The sequence below is a fragment of the Pristiophorus japonicus genome, chromosome 16 (genome assembly GCF_044704955.1).
Source record: "Pristiophorus japonicus isolate sPriJap1 chromosome 16, sPriJap1.hap1, whole genome shotgun sequence".
In the NCBI taxonomy this organism is placed as follows: Eukaryota; Metazoa; Chordata; class Chondrichthyes; family Pristiophoridae; genus Pristiophorus; species Pristiophorus japonicus.
In genome coordinates this window covers 16670928-16692279 of record NC_091992.1, presented here as the reverse complement: position 1 = coordinate 16692279, position 21352 = coordinate 16670928, and the positions used below count along the sequence as shown (strand labels likewise).

At 46.5% G+C, this 21352-nt stretch overlaps 1 protein-coding gene and 1 pseudogene across 1 annotated transcript in view; one reads left to right on the top strand and one right to left on the bottom strand.

Annotated features, from left to right (window-relative positions):
• Nucleotides 1–1304: 1304 nt before the first annotated feature.
• LOC139227295 (U2 spliceosomal RNA) lies at nt 1305–1539 on the bottom strand (annotated as a pseudogene).
• A 3154-nt stretch (nt 1540–4693) lies between these two features.
• rflnb (refilin B) overlaps nt 4694–21352 on the top strand; it is a 28391-nt gene continuing 11732 nt past the window's right edge. Inside the window, exon 1 of the mRNA XM_070858062.1 lies at nt 4694–5220. Within this exon, the coding sequence (XP_070714163.1) occupies nt 5005–5220 (216 nt within the window). The 5' untranslated portion in view covers nt 4694–5004. The remainder of the gene's footprint in view (nt 5221–21352) is intronic.

Genomic DNA, 21352 nt, shown 5'->3' with positions numbered 1-21352 from the left:
GCTCTTGGTCCGTAGCCCTATAGGCTACGGCACTTCAAGTGCACATCCAGGTACTTTTTAAATGCGATGAGGGTTTCTGCCTCTATCACCCTTTCAGGCAGTGCGTTCCAGACCCCCACCACCCTTTGGGTGAATAAATTTCCCCTCAAATCCCCTCTAAACCTCCTACAAATTACTTTAAATCTATGCCTCCTGGTTGTTGATCCCTCTGCTGAGGGAAATAGGTCCTTCCTATCCACTCTATCTAGCGCCTTATAATTTTATACACCTCAATTAAATCTCCCCTCAGCCTCGTCTGTTCCAAAGAAAACAAACCCACTCTTTCCTCGTAGCTAAAATTCTGCAGTCCTGGCAACATAGGTTAATGACCACCATTCTACACACACTGAGTTCAAGAGGCAGCTGGATTGGTTCTTGACTGGGGCTGAGATCGCAGCACACAGAAGGTAAGTATCTTTATAGATAACACTTGGTCCATGTGACCAATGCTCCCTCTAAATATTAGCGTGGGTGTGCAGCCTGTTTATTTAACTGCACCGTACCTTTAAATTTGCAGCAGGGTATCATCAACGGTACCGCTTGTGGGGGGGCGTGCGGTACTTTAACAGATTGCAGCTAGGTCCTGCAACTGTGCAGCATACAGGGAACATTGCATGTGACCTCCTGTACTAGTTTCAATCACACGAGGGGGGGCAGAAAGGATTTTTTCCAGAGTACCTTTACCCTCATTGTCCAGGTTTTTTTTTTCACTTTTCTTTGCCTGCCCCAAGGGATAACATGGCAGGAGAGCAAGTGTTTAGTTATGGTGCTCCAGCCATCATGGTGTGGGACAGGTCTTCAGATGCCTGTCAATTTCTTATGATCATAATCAATTTCCCAATCACACTCTCTGAGGCGAGGTGCTCCCTCCACTCAATGTGAACAATGGAAAATGAGGGGCATGATTTCAACTCACCCTCCACTGTCAGACACCGCCAATAAACTAGCTCTTGATCGGTCCCGATACAGACCGACAGAAGTTCGACTCGCCTCGTCCTCTCAAATGTCAGCTTGGTTCAGTGCTAGCTCTCTCATCTCGGACTCGCGCTCCATTTCAAGATTTGCACACGTCGTGTCGGCTGAAACTTAAGTGCAGCACCGAGGGGTGCTGCATTGCCTGACGTGCCGTCTTTTGGAGGAATTTTTTTTTTTTTTTTTAATTCGTTGCCAATCTTTCCAATTCTTTGTCAAATCACAAACGCCAGAGGTCACCTTGCACACATCAAGGATCACTCTGCGCCAATGCTCTTAGCCAAAAGGCCTAGAGCCACTGCACCGTTCCTGGAAGTACTGCAATACCAGGTTCGTGCCATGGAGGTGGATGGGTCAGGCCCCTCACACACCTCCGTGGAGGTGGATGGGTCAAGCCACCCCACCCACCTCCTATTTCCAAAAAGCAAGCATATACCTTCCTGATCCAGGGAGAACCACCTTGGGGTCATGGTTACTCCCCTGTCAGGTCAGTTACGCATGATCTTAGCCAAAAGGCCGAGAAGCGCAGGCAGCGGAAAGAGCGTGCGGCAAACCAGTCCCACCCTCCCTTACCCTCAACGACTATCTGTCCCACTTGTGGAGGAAATACTAAACAGAAACCCAGTCTGCCTGTTGAGATGGAGGGCCGTTCTCTTTGTGTCCTGGCCAGTATTTATCCCCCAACCAAAACAGATTAATTGGTAATTTATCGCAATTGTTGTTTGCGAAATCTTGTTGTGCGTAAATTGGTTTCCAGAGATGATTACATAGCAATAGTGGCTGCCTGCCAAAAGCACTCCATTGGGTGTGATGCTTTGATGATGGTGGATCTGTATAAAGACAAGTTCTTTCTTGGTGAAGGAATGAAGTAGGGCGGAGACGGATATAAAAGAGGGAGGGGGAAATATTTGTGTTTTTGAAGAGGTTTTGCATACACTGATTTCTGTTGATTCTACGTTTAAAAAAAAATACATCAAAGTTGGTTAACAATTCAAAATTCAATAGCCAGAAATCATCATCATCATAGGCAGTCCCTCGGAATCGAGGAAGACTTGCTTCCACTCCTAGAATGAGTCCTAAGGTGGCTGAACAGTTCAATACGAGAGCCACAGTCCCTGCCACAGGTGGGACAGATAGTCGTTGAGGGTAAGGGTGGGTGGGACTGGTTTGCCGCACGCTCTTTCCGCTGCCTGCGCTTGATTTCTGCATGCTCTCGACGACGAGACTCGAGGTGCTCAGCGCCCTCCCGGATGCAATTCCTCCACTTAGGGCGGTCTTTGGCCAGGGACTCCCAGGTGTCAGTGGGGATGTTGCACTTTTATCAGGGAGGCTTTGAGGGTGTCCTTGTAATGTTTCTTCTGTCCACCTTTGGCTCATTTGCCGTGAAGGAGTTCCGAGTAGAGCGCTTGCTTTGGGATCCTCGTATCTGGCATGCGAACTATGTGGCCTGTCCAGCGGAGCTGATCAAGTGTGGTCAGTGCTTCGATGTTGGGGATGTTGGCCAGGACGAGGACACTGATGTTGGTGCGTCTAAAGAAATTGTACACTGGCAAGCTTGTGTTCTTAGCAGAAGTGGTCCGGTGTTCCCCCGTGTATAGGTATTCTGTCACTACATTAACAAGAGTGACCACAAAACCAATATGATCGTTTATGGTTTCATTTACTGTACTGTAGGTAAATATAGTTTGAAAAGAAAAATCGGCAACTTGCTTGGCAACGCCTACTTGCGAATGGGAGCACTGGCAGGGTAGCAAAGTGCCACTCTGATTTTTAAAAACAGTTATAGAGTTTGGGCTGGATTTTTGGCTCTGATGTTTTTGGGGCGATAATGGTGGCGGGGCAGGAGAGTTAGTGCCCGGGAACAGTTTGCACCTCAGCAGGTAAGTTTGGGCAGTTGGGGCCCTGAGTCAGGGGGTCGCAGCGCTAAGGGAGGCGTTGTACACCTCTTTTGGGGCGCTAGGATGGGAAACTCCCGAGCTAAAGAGCTGGGCCGGGAGCGCTCCGAGAGATGCCTAAGGGGGGGCGGAGGGAGGGGGGAACCTAAAAAACCCCACAAAAACATGCCCAAAATATTGCCCACGCCAATCGCAAAAAATAAAATAAAAGATAAAATAATTACACTTACCTGAGGAGTCCATTACTTACCTCTTTGTCGACAGGATGGTTGGACCGCCCGATTTCCCATGCGTTCACTGCAGGGTGCGTTTTATGGCAGACGGGTCGGGCAATAGTCCAAACTCGCACTGGTGTCGCGACCGGGGGCATTGCACACCGACGCAGCTCTTCCGGGCAGTGCTGCTCCGCACCGCAAAACTGGAGCCAAGGATCGCTGCGGGGGCACTGGAGGCTGACTGCCCGGCCAGAACACCTCATCGCTGCCGCTCTGCGGCGAGAAACGTAGTGCAGAAGACCTGAAAATCCAGCCTAATAGGTAGATTGATGGTTAAATGATCAGTACCACACTAATAGTGATTATACAACAATGGTCCTTTAAATCACTGAAAGGAAAACTGCAGTAAAATCTGTCAAGGTTTAACCTAATCCTAAAGCAAATATCTCAAAACAATGTAAAGTCAAATCAAAGAAGATTTAGAACACAATGAATCTAGACATGTTAAATGTGGTTGAAAGGTCCAGTGAGCTGGAACACTGATATTTTAATCTGGATTCACTCCAACACTGTCTGCTGCGATGAAAATCCTTTCTCAGGAGTGCAATGTGTTTGAGGTTATTTCAACCAACAACAACAACTTATATTTATATAGCGCCTTTAACGTAGTAAAACGTCCCAAGGCGCTTCACAGGAGTGTTATAACACAGAAGCTGACACCAAGCCACATAAGGAGAAATTAGGGCAGATGACCAAAGCTTGGTCAAATAGGTAGGTTTTAAGGAGCGTGTTAAAGGAGGAAAGAGAGGCAGAGAGGTTTAGGAGGGAGTTCCAGAGCTTGGGGCCTAGGCAACAGAAGGCACGGCCACCAATGGTTGAGCGATTATAATCAGGGATGCTCAAGCGGGCAGAATTAAAGGAGCGCAGACATCTCGGGGGGTTGTGGGGCTGGAGAAGATTACAGAGATAGGGAGGGGCGAGGCCATGGAGGGATTTGAAAATAAGGATGAGAATTTTAAAATCGAAGTGATGCTTAACCAAGAGCCAATGTAGGTCAGTGAGCACAGAGGGTGATGGGTGAGCGGGATTTGATGCTTCAATCATAACCCCACCCCCCAAAAAATAATATGCCTTGTGTGTGTGTATATATCTGTAACACATCTCCCACCCCCCTCCCATTGGCGTGCACTGTTGCCCCCTCCCCATGCACACAAATACCCCGCCTAGTTTATAAATATTCCATCGTGACCCCCCGCCCCCCTTAAATAGCCCTTTAAAAATAATGTGAAAAATTCATGCATCTGTTCTCTGAGAGCAAGCATGCAGCTTGCAAAGTATGCGGGGGCTGAGAGAGAGAGGGGCGGCACAGTGGGTCAATTGATACGATGGCTGCGTCTCTTTGTAAGTGCAGCAAGTTTGTTGTGGGTTGTCCCAAGTTCAAAGTTTTTTTTAATTTGTTGGCCCAACCCACACAATGAACCCTGGGCCCGACCAACCAGCGAGGGCGGCTGGAGATTACAGGCGGTTCTTTTTGCTCCAGCCTCTTTGCTCAAAGTCACAGCTTCCCAGAAACAATGAGCCGGGGAGAGGTTTGAATGTTGGTGAAACTCCTGCTCAACCCACCGCAGGGTCTGATCGAGGGAGCTGGCTGGGCAGCAGAGTAGCAAAATCTGCACGAGTGCAGCCAGATTATTATTGTTTTTAAAATATTTTTTTTGCAACTAATTGCAAACCACTGGAATTTTTTTTGCAACATTTTAGTGGGTTTTTTTTGCATTTTAGTGTTTTTTTGCAACATTTTAGTGGTTTTTTGCAATATTTTTAAAGTTTTAAACCAAAAATAACACGCACCAAGAGGTCAGATTGTTGGAAAAGCAGCGAGGATGGTGGGCAGTCTGAACCTGCAGGAGGTGAACGGCCCCCTGGTGGAACCGAAGCGGCTGGGGGAGCGGGTGCTGGATAGCCCTGACTCGGGGCTGCCCCCCAGCCCCAGCCCCACGCCCGGCGCCTGGCTGCTGTCCCCGGGCGGAGCGGAGAGCCGACTGCTGGAACAGGATGAGCCCGGCTTCCCATCCCGAGCAGGAGCCGCTCCACACACGGTGGGTGCAAACCGAGCGCTTCGGAACATTGTATCAGTGAGCAGACAGAGGGAGAGCTGGCAGGGCAACACATTAGCAACTCCTAACTTAATGCAAAATCTGCAGGACTGCTGCGAGATTTTTAATTTTTAAAAAGCAAAAAAAAATGCCGCAATATTTTGTTTCACTTATACAGGCACACGAGATCAGATTGCAGGTAAACTATTAATCCGCATCGATTTAAAAAATGTCTGAAATCAATTGGAAACTTCAATGACATCTCGTGGAATGATATGCCCGGGAACAATTCAACACGGTTTCAATTTAAATCTGTCTGCAAATGTTATTTCTTTAAGGTGCAAACAAGTGAGTTTCTCTTGCTTGAAAAGTCTCTTGTTTTTTTAGTTGGAAATGTTAACGTTTTATGAAATGTATCGCACAGGTTAGGAGATGTTCCACATTTTTAAATTCCCAATATAGTTTGATGCAAGGTCTGAATCTGCAGGACTGCGAGATAATTTTTTTTAAAGCATCTTTTTAAAAAAAAAAATTGCAAACCACTGGATTTTGTTGTGCAATATTTATTTTGCACTTAAAAAATATATATGTACGAGATCGTTCGGGGTAGAGATTAGTTGGTGCTTAATTACATGAAGAGTTTGTGTTTTGAGAGGAGTATAGCAGCGAAGTCACCACCGTGCATTCAAAGCCCATTGTTTCGACTTGCGGTTATCTCTGGTTCCTTAACTCTGTTATTTCAGGGCCTGGATGGCTTTTTGCTTGCAACTTTCCAAGTTCATATGGTTGAAAGCTGCGAGCCCGCCCAGCGAGAAATCTCCGGGAGAGCCGGCCCCAGCCCCTTTGAAAAGTGGTCACAGAATAATTTCATTTAACTGGAAACTTGGGTGGATAGTGACTAGACTGGTAGACGCTTGAGTGGGGTTGGGTGTGTGTTTGTGGGCGGGGCGGTAAGGCTCGCCCTCCTTGCCAGCAGCACCGGTATCACTTCTACTACTGGATGTTGCCTCTTGGATCTGGTCCAGAAGGTTAAGCATCATGTTAATGTTAAATGAACATTTTGAATGCCATGGTCATGAGTAATGCTAATGACGAAGTACTGGAGAAGGTACTGAGTGCACCTTGTTGGAACCGTCTCTGCATTCAGTCATTGAATCACACTCCTGTACAATATTTCTACTCTGAGCAACTTACACGTCAAGCGAGCCCTAGGTAGGCAGAGGAAACATTTCAAGGACACCCTCAAAGCCTCCTTGATAAAGTGCGACATCCCCACTGGCACCTGGGAATCCCTGGCCCAAGACCGCCCTAAGTGGAGGAAGTGCATCCGGGAGGACGCTGAGCACTTCGAGCCTCGTCGCCAAGAGCATGCAGAAATCAAGCGCAGGCAGCGGAAGGAGCGTGCGGCAAACCAGACTCCCCACCCACCCTTTCCCTCAACCACTGTCTGTTCCACCTGTGACAGAGACTGTAATTCCTGTATTGGGCTGTACAGTCACCTGACCACTCACTTTTAGAGTGGAAGCAAGTCTTCCTTGATTTTGAGGGACTGCCTATGAAGATGATGTACAATATTTGCTTTACTCTCATATCCCCACCCACTTTTTGATTGCTGTAAAACATCAAAATAAGATCATCTTCCTGAATTTCTTTACCAGCCCATTTGTTAAAATTGGTTGGCCTTACAGGCTGTCTCTTCATTACTGGGTGTGGAGTCTGAATCCAGCTAAAGTTGATGGTTTGAGGTTCTCCCATTCCACTGTTGACCAATAATCTGACCCGACATTAAGTTACTTTGGGCGTTGTCAGCCTTGAGCCCAATGGGAATGAGACGACCCTATAATTCAGCACTAAATTGGCAATCTTCCTAAGACTTTGAGGATGGCTGATGTGGGACATGCCACATTGGTGTAGTAGAGAGAGTGCTTTTTTGAGGCCGGGATTATGAGATGTTGAGGGAAATGTTATTCTGTGTCTTAACATATGCTGTCCCTGACCTGGGAGCCAGAATCAAAGAATGGGTTACAGCATGGAAGAAGTCTATTTGGCCTGTCGCGCCCGTGCTGGCTCTCTGCAAGAGCACCTCAGCTCTTTCCTGTCCTTTCCCTGTAGCCCTGCACAGTTTTTTCTTTCAGCTACTTAGCCAATTCCCTTTTGAAAGCTGTGATTGAGTCTGCCTCCACCGCCCTTTCAGGCCACGCATTCCAGATCCTAACCACTCGCTGCGTAAAAATGTTTTCCCTCATGTCGCCTTTGGTTCTTTTGCCAATCGCCTTCTATCTGTGTCCTCTGGTTTTTAACCCTTCTGCTAATGGGGACAGTTTCTATCTACTCTGTCCAGATCCCTTCATGATTGTGAACACCTCTCTCAAATCTCTTCTTAGTCGTCTCTGTTCTAAGGAGAACAACCTCAGCTTCTCCCGTCTATCCACGTAACTGGAGTCCCTCATCCCTGGAACCATTCATGTAAATCTTTTCTGCGCCCTCTCTCTAAGGCCTTCAAATCCTTCCTAAATAATGCTGGAGCTGAGTGGCCAAAGTGATGGTATTTTCTTCTCCCAACATTGACATTTTTCAATCTGATATGTGCAAAAGTTCACCCTAGTTTTTAGGGACCTGGGTGGAGCAGTGATTAACGAACTCATTGTCCTTTCATCTCTCAAGATTTATATCCAGTGGTTGAAAATTCTCTCCCGGTTCTGAGGACGTGTTTGGTTACACTCAATCCGCTTCCCAGTGGATCTCGGCCTGCAGCACAGGCACCTATAATCTGACGTATGCTGATGCCAAATTTTCGTTCTTAATGGTGTGAAAAGTGGAGGTGATCTGTGTAGTGTCCCTAGATGTTCTAGTAATGACTCCACGAGGTAGTGTGTTGTACTTGAACTGTAGTGGCCTTAGTCCTTCATTAGTTAACTCCAGAGTGAGGATCACACCTGGTGGCCTGCCTTGGCCTGCTTTTTATACTAGGCCAGGCAGACCTGTACAGGTAACCTACGAGTCTCCCACTGCTGTGCCCTCTGGTGGCACACCTTGTGATAGTACCAACAGTAGCCATGTAGGATACATGACACTCAAGTTTCAGCAGACACTTTGCTGTTCATCTTTTTTTGGTATTCATTCACGGGATGTGGCTGTCGCTGACAAGGCCAGCATTTATTGCCCATTTCTAACTGCCCTCGAGACGGTGGTGATGAATACAACTGAGTGGCTGGCTTACTAGGCCATTTCAGAGGACAATTCAGCATCAACCACATTGCTGTGGGTCTGGAGTCACATATAGGCCAGACCGGGTAAGGACAGCAGATTTCCCTCCCTTAAAGAACATTAGCGAACCAGATGAGTTTTTGAGAATCTGGTAGTTTCATGGTCACCATTACTGAGACTAGCTTTTTATTCCAGATTTATTTAATTAACTGAATTTAAATTCCCCAGCTGCCGTGGTGGGATTTTGAACTCGTGTCTCTGGATCATTAGTCCAGGCCTCTGGGTTACTGGTCCAGTAACATAACCGTGATGCTACCGTACCCCATCTGGCAATGTTGTACCTGACCTGGACGTGCTCAATGGAGTAAGTGTTCCATTTCCTGACCGTGACATCTTTCACTATCGGTGCTTTCTTTTTTTGTTCCTGGCGCACTGTTATTTTACCCCGGAATCTCAGTGAGACTTTCAGAAAATATCCACCTCTCTATCATTGAATGTGAGCATCCCCCACCCTTCTTTGTTTTACATTTAGCCCCGAGGCTGATCAGAAACTGCCCAAAAAGGACCATTTGCTGATCTCACGGGAATGATCTGCGTTTTACGCAGAGGACTAAGGTGGTTCCATGGATACAGCCCTCTCCTTCTTTAAATCACTGTTTTAAGACCTCTTCTGTTTCAGTCAAATGGTGGACACATGGGGCTCAATTTTGCCCAAGCTCATTTTCTGGCGTATTGCCAGAGTTACGCCGGGTTTTTAGGGCCAGAAATTGTTGTACTAACTTTCCCCGATCTTTATACTGCAATCTGGAGCCACACAGCGTGCCCAGTCGCCTCGGGGTGGGGGGAGAGCCTGCTGCCTGTGCCGAAAAATGCAGCCGGGCCTTCTGCGCATGCGCAGGGAAAAAAAACGTCTGTTTTTGACGTCGCTGCAATGGACGCGCATGTGCAGTACAGCTCCGAGTTGGCAATCGAGAGGCCTCCAGACTGGGACCGGGATCTCAAGCGGGCACAGCAGCTTAAGGTAAGTGCGCAGTTTTAAATTTCTATACTACAGGGTTTACAGAGAAGCGCTCCCTCTCCCGTGGACCCTGGCCCCGAGTGCCTTCCCGCTCCGCTCCCTGCCCCTAGCCCAGGCCGAAGGGCTTGCCGGTCCGTCCGCTCCCTCCCGCCGACCCACTCCTGACCCCGAGTGCCTTCCCAGTCCGCTCCGCTTCCCGCCCCTAGCCCAGGCCGAATGGCCTCTGATTTACTTACCTGCGCCGATTTCTTTAACTCTTCGCGGGTTTTCTGGAGAGGCCACATACGCTGGCCTAAGCAGAAATGGAGTAACGATCAGCTGGCCAAAGTTCACTAAATGGCCAGAATTGGTGTAGGTGGCTGGTTACGCCCCCTTTGGAAGAAAAAAAAAATGTACCTAAAAGAAAAAAATCATAACTAACTGAGTTACGCTGGAGCAAATTGATTGGGGAAACTGTGGATTTTTAAATTAGGCCAGAAAAAGCAGCCTGCTCCAAAAAACGCCGCAAATCACTGGGGGAAATTGAGCCTATGATGTTGACGCCTGCAAAGATACCTTTTAGCCTGCAAGCTTCCTAACATTGGTGTCAATGGGAAGCTACACCTGATGGATCTGAAAGCATGTTGTTGGGAAACAGAATCAGTAAATAGAAGATCTCTTGCGTTGTGATTTAAAAAAAAAAAAAATCTCTGCTGGGTTAATAAATTAATAATTCCTCCCCGCCCCTCCATCGTCTCCTTAGGGTTGACTCTTGCTGTGTTATGGTCTGCGGCTGGCGACAGATTCCCAAGTACCTGGTTCAAGTGTCCCTTTGTGTGAGGCTGGACAGTGAGCATCAGTGGCTAATTGAAGCATTAAGGGCATCGTGGTCAAGCCCAATTCACTCTCCAGCAGGGATCACTGGGAGAGCAGTAAGCAAGGAACCCTGGGGGTTCTGTTGTCCTCCTTCTCTTTCCCCCTTTTCCCCAGCTTGGGGATTGAGGCCAACTCCTGCCCTTGCTGAGTATCTAACTTAGTACCAACAAGGAATTCAACCTTTCCCTTCTGGCCAATACGACGTGGTGTTACACTCCAATACTCTCGGTATTTACTCCAATTCTGACCCCTAGTGCAGCCCCGATTATTTTATCACTCCACCATTGGAGGCCGTGTCAACAGGTGCCTAGGCCCTGAGTTCTGGCATTCCCTTCTTGAATCTCTCCTCCTTTTAAGATGCTCATTAAAATCTACCTCTTTGACCAAACCAGTCTTCATATCATTGTGGCTCGCTGTCGAATATTGTTTGATAATGCTCCTGTGTAGCGCCTTGGGACGTTTTACTGTGTTGAAAGCACAATTTGCACTTCTGCCCCCTCCTTGTATACAAAATAACACAATGGACAACACTGCACTCTATTGATAAACCAGGAGCTGTGTCCATACAATATCCGGTAAGTGGAGTCTCTAGCTCCTATCTTGATAGCTTCGGGAAAAAACAGATGAACTGAGAGCACGCTTCATGAGAAACTCGTGGTGTGCGTCTTGAGTAGGACCAGAAATAAAATCAACTCGGAACTATATCTTTCAAAATCGAATATAGGTTGCCAAACAGGAGGCACGTTGGGAGTCTGCAGTATTTTATTGGACTATCTCCAGAACAAAGCACATGGAAGAATGCCCTGTCTGTTCGATTGCACACAAAAGCCGTGAATCTCATCCACAGTGGCTTGTTTATTTGGAGCTGAATACTGACTGTAGCAGTGACCAAAATTTAAAGTGACTCGCAGTCCCCAGTACATAGCTATTTAAAATATAGCTTCATAACGAATGGGGAGGTTCAACCTCCACTTTAGTCACGTCCTTCCATCGCTCTGCCAATGCCCCCTTTGTCAAGCTGTTGGAAGTCTGAGTTTGGATATTTTGCGGAGGTTGACCTATTTGATCCAGTTTGGCTTCAAATCTCTCGAGAGACGAGGCCTGGGTAGAGCATTCGATTTGAGTGTTTGCTCAGACGACTACCACCAGTGCGGAGAATTGACTGACTGACTGTCCACCTGATGATGCTCCTCGTGATCGGGGTATGATCCAAGTGTTGGGTATCAATCACTTGGACTCCACAGGTCACCAGCAGGACGTTGGGCTGCAGCCCAGTCTATTTTTAATTTCATTTTTTTTTTTCCTTTTTAGGGCAAAATCTTTCCCTCCCTCCTCCCTTCCTTCCAAATAAGCGTGGGTTCTCTGGCACACACCTCACCCCATGTTGAAGTTTCATTCCTATGAAAATAAAAGGGTTGCATATATATCGAAGAGGGGGGTAGGATTAAGAAGCCACATTCAGTGGCCCGAGAATAATCGGCAACCAAAGGAGAGCGGAATCCTTCTCTTGCTCCCTTTGTGGGACCCATTGGCGTAATGTTACTTGAAAATGATGCAGTTTAAATTGCGGTAATTTTCTGTCAAGCACACTGTGTGGCATTGCCACGGTGCCAGTCACATGATATACAGTCAGATCTTGTGTTTCATTCAACCCACTTGGACGTTGAGGCAATACCGACCCATCTCCGTGCAGCATTTCGTGCGCGCTTCTGAAATTTTGCTGAGCAAGTTGAACTGGATCCTCTGATTTGCACAGAAAGTCCCGAACGTTAATCTCTTGAACAATATCCTCCTGCCCGTTTGAACAGCACTCCTGTATTTCTTTTTTTTTTTAAATGTTGTCGTTGAACTTGTTTAATACAAGAAGCTTGGCGATGAGTGCTTTTAAAGGCAGTGATGCAGAACCCATTACAAAAATGCTGCAACACTCCCTCAGTAATGGAATGTAAACACCCAGGTATTTGTGGAGGGCGGAAAGACTTTGCCAGTTCTTTGCAAGAGAAACTCCAGCCCTGATTGAAACTGATATTACTCTGGCAGTCTCATTTTATTCATGACTGTATTTCCCTTCAACTGCTTGGTCCTCTTTTTGGCTTGAATGTTTAATCTTGTCTAGGGTGACAAAAGTGAAGATTTTCTGTAAGGTTAGAACAATACTCCAAAGTGGATGACTTTTTGCAAAAAAGGAAAGACTTGCATTTATATAGCGCCTGTCGCAACCATGGGACCAAAATGCTTTACAGCCAGTGATGTACTTTTTGAAGTGTAGTCGCTGTTGTAATGTGGGAAATGAGGCAGCCAATTTGTGCACAGCAAGCTCCCACAAAGAGCAATGTGATAATGACGAGATGGTTTTTTTTTAAAAAGTGATGTTTTGAGGTATAAATATTGGCCAGGACATTGGGGAGAACTCCCCTGCTCTTCAAAATAATGCCATGGGATCTTTTACATCCACCTGACAAACTGAGGACCCATCTGCTCTATCATCTGAAAGACACCGCCTCCGACAGTGCAGCACTCCCTCAGCACTGCATTGGAGTGTCTGCCTAGATTTGTTTTTGTGCTGAAGTCCCTGGAGTGGGACTCGAACCCACAACTTTCTGATTCAGAAGCGAAGGTACTAAGCCACAGCTGATAACTGATTTGATATTTGAACAGAATTTTTTGAGATCAGTTTTATGGGCTGATTCTAGTTTTTTTAAAAAAGACTGGGGAAGGAGTACTGGATGTTGGTCAGTCAGTTTCAACCCAGATATCTTACCAGTAATTGACACACAGGAAGAGGAAGTGCTTGGAAAAAAAGCAGTTTAGATTTCATCAAATTTAATAAATTAACAGTTGTCCAAACAAAAAAAGAGGAAGTTAGTTTAACGATTTTAAGAAGTAACCTGGCTGTGTCACTGACAAACTGCTGTCATTGTGTTGGAACACTTTACCTAGCTGCAAACAACATTGCTAGGGAGGGGCACTGGCATTGCTTAATCCACAGGTAGCCTTTCCTATTGGGAACTATCAAATCCTAAATGGAGTGCATGAATAGAGAGACCTAGGGATAGATGTGCACAAATCATTGAAGGTAGCAGGGAAGATTGCGAAAGCAGTTTTTAAAAAAAAAAAGCTTACAGGATCCTAAGCTTCATAAATAGAGGTATAGAGTACAAAAGTGGAAATTATGACTAACCTATATAAGACACTAGTTCAGCCTCAACTGGAGCATTGTGTCCAATTCTGAGCACCGCATTTTAGGACGGATGTGAAGGCCTTGGAGAAGGTGCAGAAAAGGTTTACGAGAATGATTCCAGGGATGAGGGACTTCAGTTACGTTCATAGACTGGAGAAGCCAGGGTTGTTCTCCTTGGAGCAGAGAAGCTTGAGAGGAGATTTGATAGAGGTGTTCAAAATCACGAGGGGTCTGGACAGAGAGAAACTGTTCCCATTGGCGGAAGGATCGAGAACCAGAGGACGGATTGGCAAAAGAACCAAAGGTGACATAAGGGGGGGAAAAAACTTTTTTACGCAGCGAGTGGTTAGGATCTGGAATTCACTGCCTCTGAGGGTGGTGGAGGCAGACTCGATCACTGCTTTCAAAAGGGAATTGTCTAAATACCCGAGAGAAAAATGTGCAGGGCTATGGGAAAGGGTGGGGGAGTAGGGCTAGCTGAGATGCTCTTGCACAGAGCCGGCACGGGCTCGATGGGCCGAATGGTCGTCTTCCGTGCTGTAAGAATCATGGAATGGTATCAAGTAACTTTGAATACAAGCTATCTTTGCTGTCAGAATCTCCGATGTTCCATTTAAAGCAGACCTAATAACTCGGGAGTAAGCAAATGAGCAGTATTTTCTGGTCCCTCTTATTTTATTTTTAAACAAAATGGCTAAGCTTGCGGAAAATTATCTTTGATTTATTTTGGCCTTATTTAGTTTCTCTCAAGGTTCAGCTTGGTTGCACGCTCTCCTGAGTCATAAGCTTGAAAGTTCAAACTCTACTGCAGACTTCAGCCCACAATCTAGGTGGACACTTTGGCCCTGAATTCGTGGCCCCCACTGGTATTTGGGGGTATTCCCATTCATACTTCTGGAATCACCCCTACTTGGATTGGTTGGGCTGGCCCATGTGATCCCAGGGACGCATACGAAGCGACCAAGTCCCTGGAATACATGGGCCTCCACGCAGGCCTTCACGTAGAGGCCCAGGACCAGAAGTCTCTGAACCTCCCGGACCATCAGGTACATGCGTATAAATTATTTAGGTCGGAGGCTTCCGACTGGGATTTCTGGGCATTTGTTGCAGTGCTGAGGGAGTGCTCTATTGTCTTTTTGGATCCGGCGTTAAACTGAGGCCTTGTCTGCCCCCTCGGGTGGATGTGAAAGATCCTGCAGGTCTACTCAAAGGAAGAGCAGGGGAGTCCCCCAGGTTTCCTGGCCAACATTTCCCCCCCCCCCCCCCCCCCCTCAAACCAACACCGCCAAAGTTGGTCCTTCATCATTTTGCTGTCTGTGGGAGCTTGCTGTGTGCAATTGCCTGCGGTGTTAGCTTCCATAACCAGTGCTTCACAACTAAATGAAGTACTTTTGGAGAGCAGTCACTGATATTTGGCGGGTCTCCTGTTCCATGGCACAAGTGCATTGTAGTTCGGCCCCAATTGGCCGGCAGATGATAGTTGCTGTTAATTTATTTTCCTGGAAGATGCAATCATTAAAATAAGTTGCCATCAGCCAGGACCCACGACCCTTGCCTCAGTAAAGCACACTGCGACCTTTTCTACATTTAAAGGTGCTGTATAAATGCAAGTTGTTGTTGCGAAAACACTCCGCTTCTCCAATAACAACGACCGGCTCACCAAACTGGTTCAGGTGGGGTGCAGCTCCGGAACTCAAAACTCCGGCGTGATCCTATTAGAGGGGTCAAAAACTCACTAGGTAGCTGAGAGTTTCCTAATTTAAATGAAAGAAGGGACTTTAGTCGTCACTTTTGGGGTTTTTTCCTTTTTTTTTTTCCTTCTTGCTTGATTAGGCTGGTGCAGGCACCCCTGACTGTGAAAGTGGGATGATCCACGGGTGCTGGGGCCGCTGAAGCAAGGCATCGAGGCCTCCAGTTTATTGCCTTCATCGCCCCCTGCCATTTCCCCCACCCCCCCCAATAAGATGGAGGGAGGTCTAGTTCCCCTATCACGACATGACTGAGGTTGGTAATTCAAAGTCTGAGTTGCTGGTTTAAAATGATCTGGTGCTGTTCTGACATGGTATAAATGTTTCTCTTTTTTTGAAGGGGAAGGGCCTAAATGCAAGTACAGGCCTAAAAAGTATTAAAACCTGATCTCAAAGATTGTACTTGCATCATTTTCTCTCTTTTTTTTTTAAAACCCTTATAAAGGTGAATGACTCAAACTATGCAGCCTCTTCAGGGGAGGAACCATACCGGATGAGTGGTGATGGTGTTGCAATGAGGGTTAGGAAGAATTTCAGCTGAAAGTATTTGCCTACGGGTGACCATCCTACTAATTTAATGTCTGTGCAGTTTCGAGGTAACTGGGGTCGAATGGAGCAGGTACAGTTTTGTACACTGCCTGTGCCCTGCGTGAGCAGTGAGTTGTATTTGCTGTCGGCCGATAATTGTGTGGTTGGAGAGGGTTGTTCCCAGCAGACGATTCCTTCTCGTGGGGTGAATGTTGGGACTTGTGTACAGCTCTGGGCCCGCGCACTGACTCGAAACCAGACAGCGGCCGCTCGCTCCCAGACCCACTCTGCTCGGTTTTTGGATGGGGTTTAAAAAAAAAAATGTCTCAATTGTCTCGCGTGCGTGATCTGATAACTTCCACCTCGCAGAGCTGGCCTCTCCTGAACCGGCAATTAGCAAAGCAGGTTTGAGGAGCCTGTAACTTGGAAATGGGGGGGGGGTGTGGGGGTGTGCCAGTGTGCCCTGTGGGAGAGAAACATTGCTCCTCGTGCAGAATTAGGAATGGTGTGCACATTGCTAATGAGTGTTCTGCGATTCTGTACGTTTTACTAGTGATGTCTGATATTTAGAATAGTGCTTTACACAGGAAATTATTGGTTTTGGAGGCTGCTGCGATGTTTAATTATTCATTGAACAAATTCAAATGCAGCTTCTGGTTCATTTTTGCATCTACAAGGACTGGATTCATTCGTTGTGTGGTTACTTTAAGCAAAATAGCACGCTGGGATTGGCCACGCAATATTCTTTCGATTTTACTGCAGCTTCTGAGAATTTGCATGTTGGGTGTGTGCTTTTAATGGGGCCACATGCCAAGCTCATTTTACAAATGGTGAGAGGATATGTGCGTGTGGGTTCTGCTGTGTGGTTAGCTGAGCTGGAACTGATCTCTGTCTGCTATTGATTCATGTCCAGTCTCGTTCTAACGGAGAAGATCTTTATGTGCCATCTTAAACACTGTATTCAGACTGGCTCCTGGAGTGAGAATTGTGTCGAGTTGTCTTGAGGCAGATTGCCTGCTGAAGTGGGCCATAAGAGTGCAATGAACTGGAGGACGGAGGGGAAGCTGGTGGTGGGACGGAGGGGGTGGAGTGGGGGGGGCGGGAGGGGGGGTTGGGCTGGGTGGGGTGGCCTGCTCACCTGTGAGGGAGACTGTCCTGTCCTTGCCAAACACTCATAGACCCACAGTTTTAATAAAGATACGCGGCTGATTCCATCCCAGTACACAAGATGTTGGGGCTAATTGAAGCAGTAGCTGAGGTCGGCTAAACCAGCTCAAAGTGGGGATCAAGTTCAGTTTATATGGTCTGCAATCGTTGCATGAATTCATTTTACCCAAGGAAAAATAATCACTTTGTTCTTGGCAAAATATGTTGCGATCATGTTTGGCTTAATTTAAAATTAACTGGCCTTTAGAGTGACCAAACCTATTTATGAAAGTGTCCTGAATGGATAATGCCAATTCATAATTTTTGGGGGGGGAAAATGAAAATTGTGATGTGTTTTTAAAAAAAAATATATAATGGACATGAAATAAATCAAAAGAAAGTATTTGTCAGTGGGCTATAGACCACTTCCCATACCTTGGGAGCCTACTATCAGCAAGAGCCGACATCGATGACTAAGTCCAACACCGCCTCCAGTATGCCAGTATAGCCTTCGATCGCCTGAGGAAAAGTGTTCGAAGATCAGGACCTCAAACCCGGCACCAAGCTCATGGCACAGAGCAGTAGTGATACCCGCCTTCCTATATATTTCAGAGACATGGACTATATATAGTAGGCACCTCAAAGCACTGAAGAAGTACCACCAATGCTGCCTCCGCAAAATCCTGCAAATTCATTGGCAGGATAGGCGCACCAATGCCGTGTTCTTCTCAGGCCAGCATCGAGGTATTGACCACGCTCGACCAGCTCCGGTAGCCAGGCCACATTGTTCGCATGCTCTGCTCGACTCCCGAAACAAGCGCTCTCCTCATAACTCCGACACTGCAGGCAAGCCCCAGGAGGGCAGAGAAAACGCTTCAAGGACACTCTCAAAGCCTCCTTGAAAAAATGCAACATCACCACCAACTCTTCGGAATCCTAGGCCCAAGGCCACTAAAGGTGCAGAACACTTGAGAGTCTCTTCGTTGGGCGCACTTGGAAGCCAAGTACAAACAGCATAAGGGGCGTACGACAAATCAAGCACCCCACGTGCCCCATCAGGACAGTAGATCCCGCATTGGTCTCATCAGTCACCTTAGAACTCATCTTAGTGTGGGGAAGCACGTCATCCTAGACTCTGAGAGACTGCCTAAGAAGAAGAATCTCGTCCAGCCCCACAACCGCCCCCTCCCCCCCCCCCCCCCCCCAAGAGATGTCTGCGCTCTTCAAATTCTCCGTGCCTTCAGCTGCCTAGGCCCCAAGCTCCAGAATTTCCTGCCTAAACCTCTCCGCCTCTCTACCTCTTCCCTCCTTCAAGACGTCCCTTAAAACCTAACACTCTGACACAGCTTTTGGTCACCTGCTGCAATTTCTTCTTATCTGGCTCGGTGTCAAATTTATTTTTTGACTTGACACTCCTGTGAAGCGTCTTGGGATGTATTACTGCGTTAAAGGCGCTATCAAGCTGTTGTTCAGTGACTCCTGTTGAAAATGCCTGCGTGTGGGCCTTTGGGAAGGACAAAACTAGCGTACCCCTGGTCAAAGCCTGCCAGCACTCGCTGTGTCAGCTTGCACAAAAAGAATGGCCATGTAGGTGAGGTACCAGAACGCCGTCGGGACGGTTTCCTTTCAGAAACCAATTTAGGTCAGCGAGCATAGTGGGTGATGGGTGAGCAGGACTTGATGGGAGTTAGGACACGGGCTGCCGAGTTTTGGATCGGTTCTAGTTTACGCAGGGTAGAATGTAGGAGGCCAGCCAGGAGTGCGTTGGAATAGTCCAAGTCTAGAGGTAACAAAGGCATGGAATGAGGGCTTCAGCAGCGGATGAGATGAGGCAGGGATGGAAACGGGCGATGTTATGGAGGTGGAAATAGGACGTCTTGGTTATGCTGCAGATATGTGGTCAAAAGCTAATTTCAGGGTCCAATATGATACCAAGGTTGCGAGCAGTCATTAAGGCATCATTTCTTTAATGCTAATTTTTCTTTCAAATTTGAGGACTGTAGTTTGAAGCGGGTGACTTAAAGTGTAAACCTATGAAAATATCACGATCCAGCCATTGGGGCTGGCCTACCGCAGGGAGTTCGCATAAGGAGGCCACACACAAGGCTTCAAATGCCTGAGAATCTGGTCAAACAGTCTTTGGTCCTGACAAGGATGATTTGTTGATGCAATGAAACTATGGTAACTAGCCTTGAGTGCATTTTTATTCTGTAGTATTTATAAAAAGATGTCAAAAGTGTAAAGCAGCAGACACCTTTCAGCAGAAAGCCAAGGGAAATGGTTGAAGCGCCTGGTCACATCACGTGCATCTGTTAAAACGTTCATCCCAACATGCCAAGTTATCTTAAATACTGGGATTTCTGAGTTGGTGTTTAAAGTAGAGTAAAACCTGGATAATATTCTGTCTGACCCAGACATAGAATTCCACAAAGTGCCCTTTTGGTCAGAGCATAAATGAGGTTGAGTGTGTTAGCCAGGTGTCTAGGCAACATGAACTACAATAGTGAGTCTTGAATGGTTTATACAGCCTCGAAACCACCTCTAAATAGTTTACTATTCCTCGTTGGCAAATATTCTCTCGCCATCAATCTTTATACCATTATGAAAAGCAGTTCTTCCCCCCCCCCCCCCCCCCCCCCCCACTGGGATCCCATGTTATTTATGGAAGGGAATACCTTATTTTACTTGTATGATCTTGTGACGTTGGATCAGGATGATGTTTGTGGGGCGAGGGAATGGATAGCTGATGGCAGGAGAGGCAATTCACCAAGTAATAACTCGCACTTTTACAGAAGGATGTATTTATATTTTGACTTTCTGGATTGTTTTCCTCCGTATCACCCCAATTTAGTATTTTTGGGGTTTATTTTACTACTCGAGTAAACATTGGTGAAAAAACTCTTTCTTTTTTTAAAGTCATGGTGAGGAGACAGTTATGTTGTGGTGTCAGTAACCAGAAGCAGTTAACAAAATCTCCCAGTATAGGAAATATGAACAGGAATCTCTTGATCACAGGATTCCTTGTGCAATCGGTCATGTAGGAGCTAGTTATTTTTAAAATTAGTAGTTCACGATATGTGGATGTTGCTGGCAAGACCAGCATTTATTGCCCATCCCTAATTGCCTTTGAGAAGGTGGTGGTGAGCCACCTTGAACCGCTGCAGTCCGTGTGGTGAAGGTGCTCCCACAGTGCTGTTAGGGAGGGAGTTCCAGGATTTTGACCCAGTAATGATGAAGGAGCAGCCGATATATTTCCAAGTCAGGATGGTGTGTGACTTGGAGGTGGTGGTGTTCCCATGCGCCAGCTACCATTGTCCTTCTAGGTGGCAGAGGTTGGGGGTTTGAGGTTTTTACATTCATGAATTAAAAGAATATCAGTCTGATTGACTGAGTAAGTTCCTACAAATATAACATATAATACAAAAGCAAAATACTGCAGAAACTGGAATCTGAAATAAAACCAGAAGACGCTGGAAATCTCAGTGGGTCAGGCAGCATCTGTGGCGAGAGAGTTAACATTTCAGGTCTGTGACCCTTTGTCAGAACTGGTGAATGTCTGAAATGAACAGATTCTTAAGGAGCACTAAAAGGGGGAGGGGAGGAAAGAACAAAAGGGAAGGTCTATGATAGGGTGGAAGACAGGAGAGATTAGAGAGACAAACTGGTTCCTTCTAATGTCTCTTTTTGTATTTATTTTTGTTAACAATCAAAATCTCGTGTTCTTTGGGGCTTAGTTTGTTAACCACCACTTGGGCAAATGTGCATGTTTATCAGGATGTAACTGTGTTGGTGAGACTGCAGTGCAGTGACCACAGGTGAGGTTGCTGGGTGGGGCAGTGATGGAGAGAGAGGTGAGGTACTCGTTCAGGCCTGTATCACCCACACCTTCTCTGGGAGCAAAGTGTTTACCACAGTTTATTCTCAGTCAGGAATCTTCAGTTTTTAGTAGGCTATTTTTGTTTTCTTGTACCTGCAGAAGTTTGAATAAACATACAGTTAATATAACGTAGGATCTGTGATTTGCTTTCAATTTTGTAAGTAATCTCTCTCTCCCCTTTTTTGAGAGAGGAGGATCTGCTTCTAGGCATCTGCCAAGATGAGGCTAATATAACCAAAAACAGATTAACAAGCCGTTCATCTCTACAGTTCCTGGGCCACTGCTGGTACTGGGGCACTGTCGACATATGTCACCGTACTGCAAATAGTGATTCATTATGTTAAGCAGTTTGAGACATTTGGCATTGTATAAGAGCAAGCTTATTAATGATTTGCGTGAGGTCACTTGAGTGTTTGGGGAAATGCAAACTGCTTTCTAATGCTCCGTACTGCCTTGTAATGTTCCAACCCACTGAGCCACTACATTTCCCAATTGATAGTGTTCTTGGAGGGAGTGAGAGGTGTAATTGGATATTTGTAGGACAAATGATATGAAAAGATGTTGTACCCAGATGG